We start from the raw sequence: 19,668 nt of genomic DNA, 5'->3' as shown, positions 1-19,668 counted from the left end.
TGCAGTGCATTCAATACAGAAATGTGCAAATATTGCAGTGGGAGTGGGATGGTGTTCAGTTCAGAGAGAGAGAGAGATAGAGAGAGAGAGTGTGTGTGTGTGTGTGTGTGTGTGTGTGTGTGTCAGTCCAGTCCAGTATTGAGGAGTCCGATGGCTTGGAGGAAGAAGCTGTTACACAGTCTGGCCGTGAGGGCCCGAATGCCAGACGGCAGGAGGGTGAAGAGTTTGTGTGAGTGGTGAGTGCGATCATCCACAATGCTGGTGGCTTTGTGGTGTAAATGTGTATGATGGAGGGAAGAGAGACCCCAATGATCTTCTCAGCTGTCCTCACTATCCACTGCAGGCTCTTGTGATCCGATACGGTGCAATTTCCAAGCTAGGCAGTGATGCAGATGCTCAGGATGCCCTCAGTGGTTCCTCTGTAGAACGTGGTGAGGATGAGGGTTGGGAGATGGGCTTTTTTCAGCCTTCTCAGAAAGTAAAGATGCTCTTGGGTTTTCTTGATTATGGAGCTGGTGTTAAGGGATCAGGTGAGGTTCTCTGTCAGGTGAACACCAATGAATTTGGTGTGCTTGATGATCTCCACAGAGGAGCTGTCGATGTTCAGCGGAGAGTGGTCGCTCCGTGCTCTCCTGAAGTCAATTTCGAATTTTGGACCTGGTCTACCTGTGATCTTATCCTCGTTATGTACAGTATTATGACCAAAATGGATTAAGCCTAATGGAAAAACTGCACTTGCATCTAACTGGTTCGCATGTGTTACAACCTTTGATTTGGAAGTGCATTACCCCCTCTATGACATTTTCTAACCAATCAAAAGTGACAACATGATAAGAAGTGCTAATACTGTTTATACAACAGTTAGTTCTGGTCCACTAATTTCAGTGGCGTACCAAGAGTACTAATATTTAGTATAACAGCACTGATACATTTCACTGTTTGTATCACTCTACTTGTCTATGTTCACCAAAAAAATTCCAATTCGAGCAAGAGTTAGTTACATCGAAACCATTACTACAGTAGAGTTAGCGACATCGTCAGCGGACACGGCAAACGATACATATTTCATGAATAGAACTTTTGACTGAAAATCGGAAAGCTGCCCCTGTTGGGCCCTTGAGCAAGGCCCTTAACCCTCCAGGGGCGCCGTATCATGGCTGACCCTGCGCTCTGATCCCAACTTCCTGACATGCTGGGATATGCAAAGAATTTTTTTTTAAGTTTTGTAAAGTCTCATCATCAAAATTAACCAGTTTTCTCCTACAGTTAAAATTAACGGCCGCTAACATTGTCTTTTATGATGTGTGACATGAACAAATCTCAGAAAATGTAATTCAGTGTTTCACGACTCTTTAAGTATTTACTTAGAACAGCATGCCCCAAAGTGTATTCCCTAAAAAAAGACTCCATGAGAAGCTCAGCAACAGTCAGATCATTAGGGCCACATGGATACTCCGTGTGGAATTGCTCTACAGGTTTGTCAAACGTCAATGTTGAACCGCTTAGTGTTCTCCAATTAAATTGAATTAGTGATTGAGAGGCAAGCTGTACCACAGCTTTCAGGACACCTAGATTTTTCACTCTGCTATACCGCTTTTCATATAAATAACTAAAACACTGAATGTGGAGTGGTTTTCATCGTCTTTTGAATTTATTTTAGACTTGTATGAAGGTCAGTGTGCTGCACAGCCTGGTGTTCACATGCTTTCTAAATGCACTAGCCTTGGACTTACTTCTTAGACTCCTATTCCTAAGGGCTTTAGGCGTATGATTAGTATCGGCTACTTAGTGATATCACATAATGTTCATGGCACGATCAGCAAACGCTGCTACGCTTTAACTGTAACGGCACGAATGGAAGTGCAAAATAACGTGGAGTTTAATGCACTGCTAAATGAACCATGAACATACAGAAAAACATATTAGGCTTGTGAAATGTGGTCTAAATTGTAGAAATTGCGCTTCAGCGATTTTTATGGATACTGTCATGGATTCAGGATGAAGAGAGAATGAAGCTATAAAGATATGATAATGTTTGCTGCGTTTGTCAAGGATTGGCTGGAAAGCTAGACGAACAGAAGGACTGTCTGATGTAATGCCATTATGATTTATGTGTTCAGGTTCATCCAACAGCAGCTGCTGAAAGTTTCGATACAAAAAGAGCCTTTTACAAAACGAGAGAATTTCTCAAAATGCTGGTCCCCAAATATCTTTACCATAATGGCTTTATTGGGACAAATTTGGTTCCATGCAGAGAATCAGACGATATGAAACCTTGTGTTAAATCAGATGATTATAATGCATATAGCTAGTCGTTAATTGATTAAAATTCCCTTCATTCACTTCCATCCAGGTCATTTAAGTACTATTCAGCCACGTTTGCTTTAATTCTCGTGTAAATAATAACTGGCATTGCTCTGGGTCACACTTAATTAAAGATCAAGCTGTATTCAGTTCATCTGGCAGTGTAAAGTGGAGCAGTACTCTGCAGATCAGTGGAGGAATTGAGCAGAGAAGATGTGCTTGCTAATGTCTGGAACACTGGTGTGAGAAATGGAGGAATTATGCTGCAGCCAAAGGAAAGTCCTAAACGTGATCTTCCTTCTTCACTAAAAGAACGTAATGACAACATTTTTCATCTTCAAACACACATGGACGAACCAGCTATGTTACAATTTCCTGCTGTTTGTGGTGTCATGACTTCCTTCCAGTTTTGATGTATGGTTTCATATTGAGTACATTTATATTGCTCGTGCACGTTTGCCATTGTCCACTGCCATACAGATATTTATTTATTTATTTATTTTCTACCTCGCTATTCTTATTCCCACTATCATGGTGCTGTGACACCTTCATTTCCCCACGAGGGAGTAATAAAAACATGCTGTTTGCAAAGGTTCAGTCAGGTTTATGTGAAAGGACATGTGTATTTTTTTGTATATTTTTTTATTATTATTAAACTGCCTTTATAGCTGGAGTAGCTGCATGACAGTCCCAAATGCTTTTTGATTATGTCATACAGCATACGTTTTTTGGGGTTTTTTTTTTGCAGTTATCATGCTCTAATGATGTTAAGGTCAATATAAAAAGATACAGATGTTAAGATAATCATATTTTATTTATTGTTTAATCATATTTTATTGCTGACTCGTTGCTATGGAGAGAAACAGGATTAACCAATCAGAATCACACATTTTTCCGTTTCTGTTTGAAAGCTAGAAGCGAGCTAGCTCCATTATGAGCTCAGGTGGATCAAGATGACAGGTGAGGTAGTACAGGTTTAGTGCAGGAGGAGAAAAATGGAATGGAGGGATCATTACTAGTATTTTATTTGAATCATTTTGGGTGGAACTGTAATAAAGGTGTGTTATGGTGTATGGCGAGATTAGTTGAAGGTAAATGTGGATAATGGATTCGTGCCATCAACGCTCCTACAGTACTACTGTCTGCAGCTGAAATGCGCGAGCATGTCGCACTTATACTAAATAACATCGTCACATAATCTGTACAGTTATATTGATATTTCCTCACCCCCCGAAATTAACTCCTGGCTCCTCCACTGCTTTAAACTATACATTTTACACAAGTAGTCTTATTAAAATGCAGGAGTGAATGTACCCTGAATTTGTTATAACTTAACTTTTAACTCAATATAATTTTAAGTTTATTATGCAGTTACTTATTATTACGTCCTGGGAGCCATTAGCGAAATTTTTTTTCCTATTTTTTTGTCTTTGTTGATTAGACATTAATGATTACACCGCAGCTGTGTTGAATTCTCAATTCTGATTGGACCAAAAGGTGATGATTAATATTCTGTATGGCTCAGACGGTAGTTTCCATGTTTCTTTGTGTAACTGTTGATATGGTGAAGTTTTCTGGGAGGAGATGTTTATTTCGCATTTTTGGAAGGAGTCTCCAATGTCAAGAGGTAAAGGTATCATTTTAACGTTTTGCTGCAGCGGAAGATCTACAGCACAGAGCACTTTGCAGTTTCTTGGTAACATGACAAGCTGCAATTTCTGTCAGAAAGAGAAATGAGATGTTCCTCAGTACCTACTCGAAGACTGGTCAAGACATATTCTGTTAATTTTGCAGGTCTCCTAAACAGGCACCTAACTGTCAAACTAAAATCGTTATATAGGGTTAGACTTAAGAACCGCTTACGTTTAAAGCAAGATGTACGTTTGCTCTTTTGTAGTAAATATGGCATGGGTAAAGATTCATTTGACTGTATTTGTGTGTACAGTTTAGAATCAGTTAATATGTGCATAATTCTATGGACAAGACGTAATTTCACAATCAAATGAAGAAAATAAGTATTCAAATTCACTGAATATCGTATACTTACTTAACTTACTTAATATCACATGCTTACTAAGTAAGCTTTCTTCGCTTTTTGGTAATGGAAATAACTGGTGTTGTCATGGCATTTTTATGTAAACATGAGAGCAGGATCAAAAGAAGCTGCACATCCTCGTACCGCTTACAGGCCGCTACGATACATTTGTATGCTTCGTGGACAACTTTGAGAAGGTCTGCCTTATTTCTAACCAGAATGTAAAACTAATCATCATCCTGGTGGATAATGATAGCAACCAAGACAAGGAGAAGCATTTGGACTTGTTTAAGGACTACCATAATAAATATCCCAAAACAGATCTGTCTGTAATACCAATGACAGGAGAGTATTCTAGGGGTCTCGCCTTAGAAATGGGTGCATCTGGCCTTAATAATGACTCCCTGCTATTATTCTGTGATGTGGATCTGGTCTTCAGTAGCGACGCACTCCAGCGATGTAGAGACAACGCCACTGAAGGGAGACAGGCCTATTTTCCTGTCATGTTCAGCCAGTACAATCCCAAAATCGTCTTGGCTGGGAGCCATACTGAAGACAGCAACTTTGTCTTCACCAAAAAAACTGGCTTCTGGCGAGATCACGGCTTCGGCATCACCTGCATATTCAAAGGCGACTTGCTAAAAGCTGGAGGGTTTGACACTTCGATACAAGGTTGGGGGCTGGAGGATGTCGACTTGGCCTTAATAATGACTCCCTGCTATTTTTCTGTGATGTTGATCTGGTCTTCAGTAGCGATGCACCCCAGCTGGTGTTGTCATGGCATTTTTATGTATAATGTACATGTTTGGTACAACGATTGTACAATTTGAGGTTTTAACAGTGTGCACACTTATCACACGTATCACATGTATCTGTCGCCCCCTGCAGTCTCAACTCCTCAATTACAGTCTAGTGCTAAACCCATATTTTGTAGTGCTTGGTAGGAAGACAAATCTGTTGCAGATGTTGGACAAACTGTTCAGCTGGAAAAAAGAAGAAGAAAAAAAAGTGCAGCGTATGTGGTTATAGACTGTGGCATAGCCTCTGGTCGAACAAGCAAATAAATTTGCTTTCAGATTAACCAGACTCGGATCTCATTTTATTCCTACCTACAGCAGCATGAAGATTTCAGAAATAAAGATGCCAAACTGTCACTGAGGTGGTACCAACAAGGGTGCATCTTTTGTACCTTTAGTGTGTGTCTTTAAAAATAATTTGATAATTTCATTAGACCTTAAAGACCACTGATGTACCTTTTAAATGTACTTTTACTCTAAAACTACTTATCACGTATTTGCACCTTCTCGTGTAAAAGATGCATAACTACAGGTATAAAATATGTACCCTTGATGGCACCACCCCAGCAACAGGGTATAATGCAGTTTGGTTCCTAATCATGTGTTTAATACAGTAGATAATTGTAACTCTTGTACTGCTGCTGAAAATCTCATCCTTCTATTGTCTATTTTTTTGTTTCTGCCTGTACAGATGCAGGAGTTGTTCTATGAAAACTACGAGCACAAGAAAGGCTTCATTGAGGAACTGCACAGCAGCAAGATTCACAACGCTATCACTCTGCACCCCAACAAGCGTCCAGCTTACCAGTACCGTCTGCACAGCTACATGCTCAGCCGGCAGATCTCGCAGCTGCGCTATCATACCATCCAGCTGCATCGTGAGAGCAGGAGCATGAGCCACCTCAGCAACATGGAGGTGCAGTGGGAGGACCAGCAGCTGGGCGCGCCCCCTTCCTACGCCCGCTACCAGCCAGCCGAACGAGCAGACGTACTCGAGTGGGATTTCCTTAATGGGAGGTACCTGTACTCTACTAGCGAAAAGAACATGCCTCGACAGGGTCTCGGAAACGTGCTGCGCTCTGCCTTAGAGGACACGGTGCTCCAGGTGATGGAGATGATCAATGAGAACTCCAAAGTCCGAGGCCGTGTCATTGACTTCAAAAAAATCCAGTATGGTTATAGGAGGGTGAATCCTCTACATGGCGCCGAGTACATCCTGGATCTTATGCTGCTCTATAAGAGGCACAAAGGACGAAAAGTGACAGTGCCAGTCCGGAGACATGTCTACCTGCAGCAGTCCTTTAGTAGGCCTTACTTTAATGAACCTGAGCAGCTAGATGTTGCTGAACTAGTGGAGGCAATCAATAGTGACTTCCAGTCTTTTTCGCTTCTCTCGAATTCACTCAAGATCTTTTACCCTTTTCAGTTTTCAGAGTCGAACAGGGAAACACGAGAGCAGGGTCAAAAGAAGCTGCACATCCTCGTACCGCTTACAGGCCGCTACGATACGTTCGTGCGTTTCATGGACAACTTTGAGAAGGTCTGCCTTATTTCTAACCAGAATGTAAAACTAATCATCATCCTGGTGGATAATGATAGCAACCAAGACAAGGAGAAGCATTTGGACTTGATTAAAGACTACCATAATAAATATCCCAAAGCAGATCTGTCTGTAATACCAATGACAGGAGAGTTTTCTAGGGGTCTCGCCTTAGAAATGGGTGCATCTGGCCTTAATAATGACTCCCTGCTATTTTTCTGTGATGTGGATCTGGTCTTCAGTAGCGACGCACTCCAGCGATGTAGAGACAACGCCATTGAAGGGAGACAGGCCTATTTTCCTGTCGTGTTCAGCCAGTACAATCCCAAAATCGTCTTGGCTGGGAGCCATACTGAAGACAGCAACTTTGTCTTCACCAAAAAAACTGGCTTCTGGCGAGATTACGGCTTCGGCATCACCTGCATATTCAAAGGCGACTTGCTAAAAGCTGGAGGGTTTGACACTTCGATACAAGGCTGGGGGCTGGAGGATGTCGACTTGTTCACAAAGATCATTAACTCCGATTTAAAAGTGTTCCGTTCACAAGAACCCGGTATAGTGCACGTGTATCATCCTGTCCAATGCGATACTAATCTAGAGCCCAAGCAATACAAAATGTGCCTGGGGTCCAAAGCGAGTACGTATGCATCTGCGATGCAGTTAGCCGAACTGTGGCTGGAGAAACATTTAGGCGTAGGATACAGGAACAGAACTTCCTCCTGACATGCCAGCAATCGGTCAGTGTCACTGGAGATTACCTCAGTTCCTCAATACCTGGACGTAAAAGACAGATTGTGTGTGTGTGTGTGTGTGTGTGTGTCTAAAGTGGAAGAAAGTGTGTGAAATTAAAGGTACTCTAGCAGCGTTTGGCGCAGCATATTTATTTGTGCAGTTGACTCTTTCACAGCGTCTTCCAAAGGTCATTTAGGAAAATGTTAATGCCATTTGTTTTGTGCTCATTGTTGAAAACATGAAATCTGCTGATTTACTCAGGAGCATATTTCTCATCACAAGACCACCGTGTGTGAATGTTCAGTATTATCCTTGCCATTCAAGCTGAATGAGAAGTGCTCTTGTTTCCAGGTTAAAGTGGACACAAACACCACCATGAATAAATAAATTATTAATAAATTAATATATTACCATGGGGACAATATTAACGAAAGTACCATAAATGTGCTTTAAAGGGGGACTGAAGAAAAAGAAAACATTCTTTATACTATTAAAATATTTTTTATTTCTGCAGTATTTTTAAAGTTACTGTAACTTTTATTTTCTAGTTGCAATAGGATCATTATGTTAAGGTACTGGTTGCCTTCCAATATTTTTTCTGTATTCAGTCTTTTATCTTATGTTATTTTTGTGAGGCTCTGCTGCGGCAAACAAAGTGCATCTCTTATTATTGTTGCTTTGTGATAAAATAAGCTTTTTTTTGTTGATTATTTATAATAAATGTTGAAACGCATAAACCTGTGTTTCGTCCCTGGTCATCTGTGTCAGTTCATTAGTAGTCGGTAAACTGTATGTACTATGATGTATGTATATGACAGATATGGTATAGTTTTGTGTATATTTGCATGTACTCTGCTCAGTATGTTCTACAATAGCCTTTAATATGCAATGTATCTGATAATAATAAGAGCTGCCTATTAGTGTTACCAACTCAGTGTGACCAAATCCACAAGGATTATTTCCTGCATGTTGGGGTTTGTGTGTTTCACATACTAAATAATTAGATATATACATTAGAATATGAAACATATTCTTGTTCAATCAAAGTCATTTCTGTCCAAACCCTATACCTAACTGACCCCATGAAACTGTCGAACACACCACAAACTTCTCAATAAGCTCATTTGATCTATTCAGACACCATTTTAGGACATTGCTCAAAGAACAATTTGCAGAACATGTATGATATTGCAGTAGATTTGCCAATGGTAGTATATATGTGTGTTTTATATATATATACTACTGGTCAAAAGTTTAGACACACTCATTCTTTGTTTTTATCTTTTTTTTTTTCCTCCACATTTTAGAATAATAATAAAATCATCAAAACTCTGGAATAACACAAATGGAACTATAAAAATAAATAAAATTATTTTAAAAATCCAAAATAAATCAAAATAATTGCGTATTTTAGCATCTTCAAAGTAGACTCCCTTTTTGCCTAGCATTTTCTCAACCAATTTCTTGAGGAATCTCCCTGAGATGCTTTTTAAACAGTATTAAAGGCGTTCCCACCTACGCTGAACACTTATTGGCTGCTTTTCTGAATATTTCGCTCCAAGTCGTCAGTTTAAATTTTTTTTTTTTGTAAATAAATTGTTAGTTTTCTAATGAAATGAATATGTTGGCACAATTATATTTTTGTCTACAACACCGATTTCAAACATTTAATCACACACCTTCAGATCAAAAGATTTTTAAAGATCATGAGAAACATTTCAGTCAAGTGTCTCTGAACTTTTGACCTGCAGTGTGTGTGTGTATAATTTTTTTTTTTAGTGGAATTGGGAAATTGTATTGACCATTAGGGTACTTTTCTCATGAAGTCCGTTAGGTGCTTGTTAGTTTTGTATTTAATACAGAAAATACCATTTAACATTTTCATTCAGTTTGCTGTCTGCATTTTGACTGAATTTGGTCTAGTGTCAAAATACACTATATTATATTGCAAACACACTATGGCCACCAGCGGCGGCTGGTCAATAGGGGGCGCTGCCCCCTTCAACTTATCCAGAGAAGAAGGCTACTTAATCATGTTAAACATAAGTTAAATATATATTGCAATATAATTATGAAATAAAATTATTGAGTCGTACTATTTGCCTGGTAGTCATGTTAGCATTTATTTTTAAAAAAATTAAAAATCTAAATTCTATTTGGACTATATCTGTATGTTGGTCCTTAAACATTGAGGCTGCTCTCTGTTCAGATTGTTCTCGGGGAGCAGCTCATTGCAAGTATGTACAATGCACCCCGGAGATCTTCAAGTGGGAGGTAGTTACCGCCAAGTGGGCGGTACTTACGCCACAAATGGGCGGGATTTAGGCGAAAATCCAGAAGTAATAGCAAGTATGCGGAAATCCTCAATCGTGCCGAGTGTAAAGGTGTGCGGTGATAAATGATGACAAAAACACCGATTTAAAACTAAATATCTACACTTTTTCTTGTAGGTTTAATTTATTTTCTTACAGCTTTATCGTTATTATATGCGCGTCCAATGCCATTCTATTTGAAGATTGAAGTTTATATAATAACTGACTAATATTAAATATTAATTTTAAATTTCAACAGTACCAAGATGGAAACAAACTTAAAGTGAGATATAACTGCACTCAGTGAGGTGAATGTGTAACAATATTATAACCAACTATTTTTTATTGCTCAGTGATTTTGTTTTTAGGTTAACTATTCCTTCACAACAAAATCTACTACAAAATATGTACAAGTTACATAGAAATAAAAACAAAATTGGACATATATTTACAGTCCATAATGATAAAAGGTGCCGTGCATGTTTTCTGCATATCCAATGACATTACTCATTAGCACAGCTGGATTGCATGCATGAGAAGCTGCACTATCCTGGGTAAAATGCTTCAGTGTAAATGCCCTGGAGCTCGCCTCATCTGCCCTTACCAGCGTAACCTGGTGCATACACAGCAAGCACATTATAAAACGGATTTAAAAAGGTCATTTAACAAATAAAATACACTTCCTTTTGTTGATTCTACATAATCTGGGAATTCAGTGTCAATATTTAAAATTGAAAAACTGCAAGTTTACCCATTTAACTCTGTCAAGCTGCTGTATTGCCTGTGAAGAAAAAAACCGACAGCTTAATTTACGTGACAGACACTACAGTAACCAATCAAAGTTTTCTGGTGTTTGTATCGCCCACTTGGAGCTAAAGTCCCTCCCATTTGGAGGTAAAGTCCCGTCTATTTGGAGCTGGCTCCAACCTCTGTGTATACCTATCTCTCTCATTGCGCATCAGACACGCCCACTTTGCGCATCAGACACGCCCACTTTTGTTGTTAGCGAATCAATATAGTTTTTATATTTTTGGACCTCATGTGATTGGACCGTGCTCAACGACTCTCTTTCCCACTGCTGCAAGAGACAAGTTAACACCGTAGAAGTCGGCGCAGTTTTTCTCCAGATGAAAGAAAATTCGGTTTTGTCTTTACAAAAAAAAAAAAAAAAAAACCCTCTCACAAGCAGACCCGGATTAAGAATTTCTGGGCACAATGTCTTTTCTTAGCGATATGCTGTTTACATTTAGTGAAAATAGATAGCGATATATTCTATTTACACTATTTAAAAGTAGCAGTTATTTGCAATAAGTGCAAATTAGATTACTTATAAACCACTATTACTTATAAATAGTGGCAGATACTATTTGCACCTCAGTATTGTACATTAACAGGATGCAGTAATAACATGGAGTGTAAATGACTATATTTATAAAAAATATTAAACGGATGCCACCTTCCCAAGAGGGTTTTGATTAAAACCATGTGTTCGTTATTGTTCGGTTAATCGTTTTACATCCATGATAATTAGCCTAAAGTTAGAGGGTTTGTCAGAAAAGTTAGATAAAGTGAAATAATGTATATAATATTAAATAGAGGAGGACTTGTAGCTAAGCTAACTAGCTGTTAGCATTAGCACATAGCTGTTGGAGTATTATCCTTATAACGGGTACAACACTGCAGGCAGTTTTAAGAGTGTTAAAAACAGGTTAAATGTTTAAAATGTTATTAAATATGTTAAAGTACAAGCAGCAAACTACACGGAAACGAACAAGAAAGAGAAAACAGTGTTAATGTGTTTAGAAATGTTAATGTGGGGAGAAATGAGCCGTTCGGCTAATGGTTTAAGAAACATAATAATTAGCCGAATGTTAGCGGGGCTTGTTAGCGCTTGTTTTGTGTTTCTATCTTGTTAGAAAAGTCCGATATTTTTCTTAACGTTTACTAAAAGTTGACCTAAAGTGTACTACAGTGAATAGAGACTCGGGAAAGTAATAAGCGTGTTAAAACAGGTGTAAATACTCACAATAACATGAAATGTACCCTAGTTTATTATCTAGTTGTTCATCTGTGCGGTTCAGAAACTGCTGTACAACTAATAGGAAAGAAAACTGTGTTAAAGTGGGCAGGAATTAAATTATAAACAGTGTTACAATAGGCGAAAGAGTTAACACATTTAGTAAAACATTTCTAGAAATGTTTAGAGTGTAATAACTAAGTCTAAAACTGGTTTTATAGTCGGGGTCATGGTATTTAATCGGTTTTAAAAACACACAAGCCGGTGGTGAAAACTGAAGGAAATAATTATCCTTTGTACAGAATGGTCTTTGCACATCTTTATGTATATCTAACAAAAGCAAACAAACTGATGACATTTCCTAATTGTTTTTGTTTCTAATGTATTTTTGATAGCGAAAAGTATTGTTCAAGTTGTTATAAGCTGGGGCAAAGAGAGAGAGAAAGAGAGACGGGGGGAGAGGGAGAGAGTGAGAGAGAGAGAGAGAGAGAGGGGGGGGGGGGGTGAGAGAGAGCTCCTGTGAGGAAATGCAGCTGACTGAGGAAAAAACACATAAATAGTAATAAATCTGTGCTTAGGCAAAAATAGTTTGTTTTAATTCTGGTCAGCGATGATCTGTTCTTCACAGCCGTCGATGTGTAATAAAGTTAGGAGTTGTGTGATTTAGGAGAAAGAGGGTGGGAAGAGTTTTTGGGGAGCCACAGATGGACCCAAAAGGGATGAGAACCATTAGAGATCAGCAAAAAATAAAAAATAAAAAAATAAAAGGAATAGACAGAAATGTATTTTCTGTTTTTTTGGGGGGGAAAGTGAGCAGTGAGGTAAGTGTCTGATTATACGGCATGACTAACGGTGAAGTCATGACACCTTAACACCCGTATCTAACACCTCTACATGCAGCTATAACGTAAATCCTGAGGAAGTATGAACCATTACAGGAAGACGACAGTAATTTACTGTTAACGCGTGTAAATACGTTTTGTACAAAGGACTGTTTAGAGTGAGGATTTTCTGGTTCCTTTTACGAGACGTGCAGATGTGTCTCACTGTCTCTTTATCTCTTTTGACACATGAAGACGGAGGGATTCATTATTTGAGCCGCTGTTTGCTGCCGACGAGCTCTACTACAGCACCGTGGGCAGTGACGACGAGGATGATGTCCACATGTCTGACCAGCGTGAGGAGGAGAAAGATGGTGATGAGCATGAGGTGCCTTTTAGAAGCCCATGCCCTTCGAGAAGCCCATCCCCTTTACCAGGCCCATCTAAACTAAGAAGCTCACTGTGAGCTTTCCATCCCATTTAAGAACAACATCCAGTATAAGACCAACCCCTGTGAGGAGGCTATCTCCTGTAACACCAACCCCTGTGAGGAGGCTACCTCCTGTAACACCAACCCCTGTCCAAAGCCGGAGGAGGGATGAAGAGGACAACAAAGAAGCCACTCCTAGTAAAAGGCAGCGTGTGAGTCCTGTTTAGGAGTAGGAATTTATCGGGAGGCCCGCCCGAATCCGTTCTAGTTTAATTCCAATATATATGAGAGAGCTATAGTCTTCGAAACCTTATATTTACCACCTCGTTCATCACCTCACTCTCACCACCTCGTAGTCACCGCCTCGTCTTAAATGTGTAATAAGTATGAGTGGTAAGTATTTAACATCTAGATTCCAGCATTAGTCTTTTATTATTATTATTATTATTATTATTATTATTATTATTATTTTATTTGTGATAAGTATTTCACCTGTAGGCTTTTGCAGTAGTGTTTCTTTTAATTATTTGTGGTAACACAAACCTAGACTAACCTCTAGACTCCAGCATTAGTCTTTTAATAATAATAATAGCAATAAAAATATTATTATTATTGCTGTTATTATTATTATTATTAGTAGTAGTAGTAGTAGTAGTAGTATCATCATCATCATTATTATTGTTGTTATTTTATTTGTGATAAGTATTTCACCTGTAGGATTTTGCAGTAGATTTCTTTGAATTATTTGTTATAAGTATGTAACCTCTAGACTCCAGTCTTTTTTTATAATATATAAATAATAATGTATATTAATTACATTTATATGGATAAAATGTGAAGGAGGTTAATCAAATTAGTATGGTATATTCATGTAAATGTGTATATATTTATACGTTTTTAAGATTAAGTAGTTTACTATTAAGCAATAACACACACCATGAATCAATCTAAACCATGCCCATATTGCAATTTAAAGTTTTTACTCTGCATGGCTTTATACGTGCATCCCTAACTGTAGTGAACAATTAACAGATCCCAGGTGGAATTAGGACAATCTTTTTTTACGTTATAAAAAATAAGAAATACAAGCAGCTTCTTCAGGTTAATTAACCAGAGGTTAATAAATTCTTCATAAAATACAGGGCACAAAATTTTCTTTAACTTTTTAAATTGTGCAGCATAAATGGCTTTATGGGTTAAATGTAACAGATTCTAAAGAAAGCCTATATTTTAATAAGTTAAGCAAATAAATCAGTGCATATACACCTTCTTCAGTCAGAGGTTATTAAGAGAAATGTTGTAGAGGTGTGTAAACAAAAGGTGATGTCTGATCCAGTAGTTTGTTCTGGCCCCATCCAAATGTGGCATGGCGATATAGCTTACAGCAGGTTATGGTTGCTGAACTGCTGTCCAGTTGTTGTCACTTCTGTTCATGTCCAGGTGGTGCTCCAAAAAAATTGTGGGCTCTAAGTGGAGTTGTTTTGAGGACAAGGCTGGCCTGTTAGGGCGGGACAGTATCCATCCCACTCAGGAAAGTACTGCTCTCATTTACACAATTATGGAACAGCCTTCCCATTAGTGTTCGGGACTCAGACACAGTCTCAGTGTTTAAGTCCAGGCTAAAAACGTATTTGTTTACTCAAGCTGTTTGTGAATAGTTTTGTTCTTAGGTAAAGGAACAGATCTAGAGGCTCACAGGTATAGAGTGTTGTGGTGAACTGGGATGTTTGGATGATGTCCCCCACCACACGCACACTTTTTCACATTTTCACTTTCACCCAGGTTTGTTGATGGTGGAGTGGCTGGTCACCTTATGTCCCAGAGATCCCTCATGTCTGTGTTCCCTTCTGGTTCTCTCTTTTAGGGTATCTATCCTGATGCCCTACTTCTGGTTGGAGTTCTCATCAGTTGGAAGTCACATGCTGCTGCTGAGGATGTCCCCACATGGTGCAGCCTAAAGATCATTGAGATTACTGAGGATGGTACCACTTAAAAACCATAAAGATGACTTTGGACCACAGTTCATATAAACAGTTATGCTATGATAGCTTTAGGACTTCAATTACCACAAATAGTATTAGACTCCAATCTCCATCAGTGAACAGTGGATGAGTTGAACAAAACAGACTTCATGTAAAAACTGTAATGAAGGGACTGAATACACAGTATATTACATATTAGTTGCAGTAAACTTAACTTTTGTGTTGGGGTGATACCATAGTTGTTGGGTAAAATGCAAATAAATCTGATCATATAGTGGATGAGTTTACAAAATAAAACAAACCAAACATTTACATTTACATTTATTCATTTAGCAGACACATTTATCCAAAGCGACTTACAAATGAGGAAATACAAGCAAAGCAAAGCGAGAACAATACAAATAGTGCTACTGTACACAATCTTTAATTGAGTTCTTGAGAAGCAAAGTGCGCAGAGTCCAGGTGTAAGTTTTTCAAATAGATGCATAATGAATATCCTCAGTCATAATGTAATGTAAATTAATTATAATTACATTGACACACTGACTTCCTTGTACTGTGCACATGGTAATTATTTACAGTCATCAAATTTCTGGATTTCCCCAATAACCTCCATTTTTACATTCCACACATTTCTCATCATATTAACTTGACAAACAATCTAAGATTGTTGTCACGTAATGGTAACTATAAAAATTGTACATCTACTACACAGCATGAAGAAATACATATTAAACAAAAATGCTAAATTGAAACATCTGCACAAATCAAAACACAAACTAGATTAAAATAAATTTTAACAGATTAATGTATAGAAAAACATTTTTCAATATTTTTCAAACATTACTAAACAGAATGATTATTGTTAGCCAAATGAACAACCAAAAAAAGTGAAATATTGGTAATAATTGCTCTCATGTATGGACAGTTGTATGGACAGTGTATGTACTGTGTAAATAATTGTTTTTTAGTTTCTGTGTATGTCTAGGACATAAATTTTACCTAAATTTTATTCTGACTTTTGTAAGAATTCAATTAATTTTTATTTATATTGTGCTTTTAAGAATGGACATTATCACAAAGCAGCTTTACAGAAATCCAGATATAGATTTAAATTTGTCCCTAATGAACAACCCCGAGGTGACGGTGGTGAGGAAAAACTCCCTGAGACGATATGAGGAAGAAACCTTGAGAGGAACCAGACTCAAAAGGGAAAGACGTGCTCATCTGGGTGACACCGGATAGTGCGATTATCAATAAATACACCCCTTCTATAAATGTGCTAATGCTACATGCTCAAATGGTGCAGTTGTGTAACCAGGAAATTCATTACAGTTTTTACATGAATTCTGTTTTGTTCAACTTCTCCACTGTTCACTGATGGAGACTTGAGTGCAGAATTGTTTGTGGTAATTGTAGTGCTAAAGCTATCACAGCATAACTGTTCATATGAATTGAGGTCTAAAGCGATCTTTATGGTGTTTAAGTGGTACCATCCTCAGTAATCCCATTGACTGAATACACCTGACTCTTATTTCACCTTCAAATTAACTGCTAATCCTAGGGGTTCACATACTTTTTCCACTCAAAAATGTGTAATATTGAATAATTTTCTTCAATAAATAAATGTCCAAGTATAATATTTTTGTCTCATTTGTTTAACTGGGTTTTCTTTGTCTACTTTTAGGATGTCTATGAAAATCTGATAATGTTTTTGGTCATATTTATGCAGATATATAGAAATTTATGAAGAGTTCACAAACTTTCAGGCACCACTGTAGAACAAACAAACAAATTGGCCTTAGTTTTGGAGTGAAATGTGAACGCTTGAGTAAACAAATATGTTTTCAGCCTGGACTTAAACACTGAGACTGTGCCTGATTCCCGAACACTAATTGGCAGTCTGTTCCATAACTGTGGGGCTTTGTAAGAGAAAGTTTTCCCCTGCTGTAGCCTTCACTATTCGAGATACCAACAAATAGCCTGCACCTTTTGATATAAGTAGGCGTGGCGGATCATAAAAGCCCAAAAGTTCACTCAGGTACTGTGGCACAAGACCATTCAGTGCTTTATAGGTCAATAGTAGTATTTTATAATCAATATGAAATTTTACTGGGAGCCAATGCAGTGTAGATAAATGGTAAAGTCATGGCTACTACATACTCATGGTGTGTATGCTTCTGTGGCAGTCTTATTACATAGCAGTTTTTATCTAAGACATAAAACATTGACATGGACAAGTTCCAAACACTAATTGGAAGGCTCTTCCTTAGCTAGGGGGCTTTGTAAAAAAGCTGTGCCTACTGTTCTAGTCTTCATTGTTCTAGGTTCCAACAAAGAGCCTGCACCTTTTGAGTGAAGCAAGTGTGGTGGATTATAAACATAAGGATGAAACCGTTGTAGAACCAGACTCAAAAGGGAACCCATGTTTTTCTAGGTGGCACAGAATAGTGAGATTATAAATCATTACTCTTCCACCATTGTACACTATAATGTCAATTATAGAGTGCATAGTTTTAGCTTTAGGTCTATAATATCCAGGTGAAGTTATCCACAATATAATACATGAGACCTGAGAATAATTTTCATTTCTCAGCTTTATTAAATTGGTGTTTACCATCTGGCTTTACTGAGACATATAGCCATGTGTCATCAGCATAGTGGAAGCTGATATGTTTCAAATAATTGATTAAAGTAATTAAACTTTATTGAAACAATAAAGTGAGACCGTCTGGAGAAAGTCTAAATTATGCAAACACACATATTTTTGTACCTTTCTATACAGTGTACTCATCTTAGGTGGGGTTTTGCCTTTCCTCATTAAAAACAGACCAATCTTCTTCGCCACAGTTAATTATTCATGTCTATATGCGATCTTAAATATGTGGAGCATGCGCAGTTAGTTGTTTTTCTTCCTCTTATGAGGTTTCTTTTTGAAAATTAATGTCTAAACCGCTGGCAACAAAAGTGAGTACACCCCTAAGTGAAAATGTCCAAATTGGGCCCAATTAGCCATTTTCCCTCCCCAGTGTCATGTGACTTGTTAGTGTTACAAGGTCTCCGGTGTGAATGGGGAGCAGGTGTGTTAAATTTGGTGTTATCGTTCTCACACTCCCTCATACTGGTCACTGGAAGTTCAACATGGCACCTCATGGCAAAGAACTCTCTGAGGATCTGAAAAAAAGAATTGTTGCTCTACATAAAGATGGCCTAGGCTATAAGAAGATTGCCCTGACCCTGACACTGAGCTTCAGTGCGGTGGCCAAGAACATACAGCAGTTTAACAGGACAGGTTCCACTCAGAACAGGCCTTGCCATGGTCAACCAAAGAAGTTGAGTGCACTTGCTCAGCGTCATTTCCAGAGGTTGTGTTTGGGAAATAGATGTATGAGTGCTGCCAGCATTGCTGCAGAGGTTGAAGAGGTGGGGGGTCAGCCTGTCAGTGCTCAGATCATATGCCGCACACTGCATCAAATTGGTCTGCATGGCTGTCGTCCCAGAGGGAAGCCTCTTCTAAAGATGATGCACAAGAAAGCCCGCAAACAGTTTGCTGAAGACAAGCAGAGTAAGGACATGGATTACTGGGACCATGTCCTGTGGTCTGATGAGACCAAGATAAACTTATTTGGTTCAGATGGTGTCAAGCATGTGTGGTGGCAACCAGGTGAGGCGTACAAAGACAAGTGTGTCTTGCCTACAGTCAAGCATGGTGGTGGGAGTGTCATGGCCTGGGGCTGCATGAGTGCCGCTGGCACTGGGGAGCTACAGTTCATTGAGGGAACCATGAATGCCAACATGTACTGTGACATACTGAAGCAGAGCATGATCAGTATTCCAGCATGATAACGACCCCAAACACACCTCCAAGACAACCACTGCCTTGCTAAAGAAGCTGAGGGTGAAAGTGATGGACTGGCCAAGCATGTCTCCAGACCTAAACCCTATTGAGCATCTGTGGGGCATCCTCAAACGGAAGGTGGAGGAGCACAAGGTCTCTAACATCCACCAGCTCCATGATGTCGTCATGGAGGAGTGGAAGAGGACTCCAGTGGCAACCTGTGAAGCTCTGGTGAACTCCATGCTCAAGAGGGTTAAGACAGTGCTGGAAAATAATGGTGGCCACACAAAATATTGACACTTTGGGCCCAATTTGGACATTTTCACTTAGTGGTGTACTCACTTTTGTTGCCAGCGGTTTAGACATTGATGGCTATGTGTTGAGTTATTTTGAGGGGACAGCAAATTTACACTGTTATACAAGCTGTACACTCACTACTACAAAGTGTCATTTCTTCAGTGTTGTCACATTAAAAGATATGATCAAATATTTACAAAAATGTGAGGGGTGTACTCACTTTTGTGAGATACTGTAACTTGATCAAACATTGTTCTATGGATTTAGATTATGCTTCTAAATACTGATTATACAAATAGATTATGCTTAAGTAATAAATCAAAATATTGGTTATGCATATTGATTACACTTTATTAGCATATCCAAAAGTTTGTTACACATATTGATTATGCTTCATAAATATTTAGTATAAAAACTCCAGAAAGGTCAAGCAACAATTTATTTTCATCTGTAGTCTGTTGTAGTTCAGAAACATGTTATGTTATGCCTCAAGTACTTTGATGCTTCTTCTAATTTCATATATAATAATAAATTATTGAACTTGGCTACTATTTTAATATTAC

The 19,668-nt window shown here is 38.4% G+C and overlaps 1 protein-coding gene across 2 annotated transcripts in view; it reads left to right on the top strand.

Annotated features, from left to right (window-relative positions):
* The window catches only part of chsy3 (chondroitin sulfate synthase 3), a 53,263-nt gene extending 43,901 nt beyond the window's left edge, over positions 1-9,362 (top strand). For both annotated transcript variants that reach the window (XM_053644934.1, XM_053644933.1), the window contains exon 4: positions 5,828-9,362. In XM_053644934.1, coding sequence (XP_053500909.1) covers positions 5,828-7,399 — 1,572 coding nt within the window. In that variant the 3' untranslated portion in view covers positions 7,400-9,362. The remainder of the gene's footprint in view (positions 1-5,827) is intronic.
* The last annotated feature ends 10,306 nt before the right edge of the window (positions 9,363-19,668 follow it).

The sequence above is a fragment of the Ictalurus furcatus genome, chromosome 16 (assembly GCF_023375685.1).
Source record: "Ictalurus furcatus strain D&B chromosome 16, Billie_1.0, whole genome shotgun sequence".
NCBI lineage: Eukaryota > Metazoa > Chordata > Actinopteri > Siluriformes > Ictaluridae > Ictalurus > Ictalurus furcatus.
This window is presented reverse-complemented; position numbering and strand designations above follow the sequence as displayed.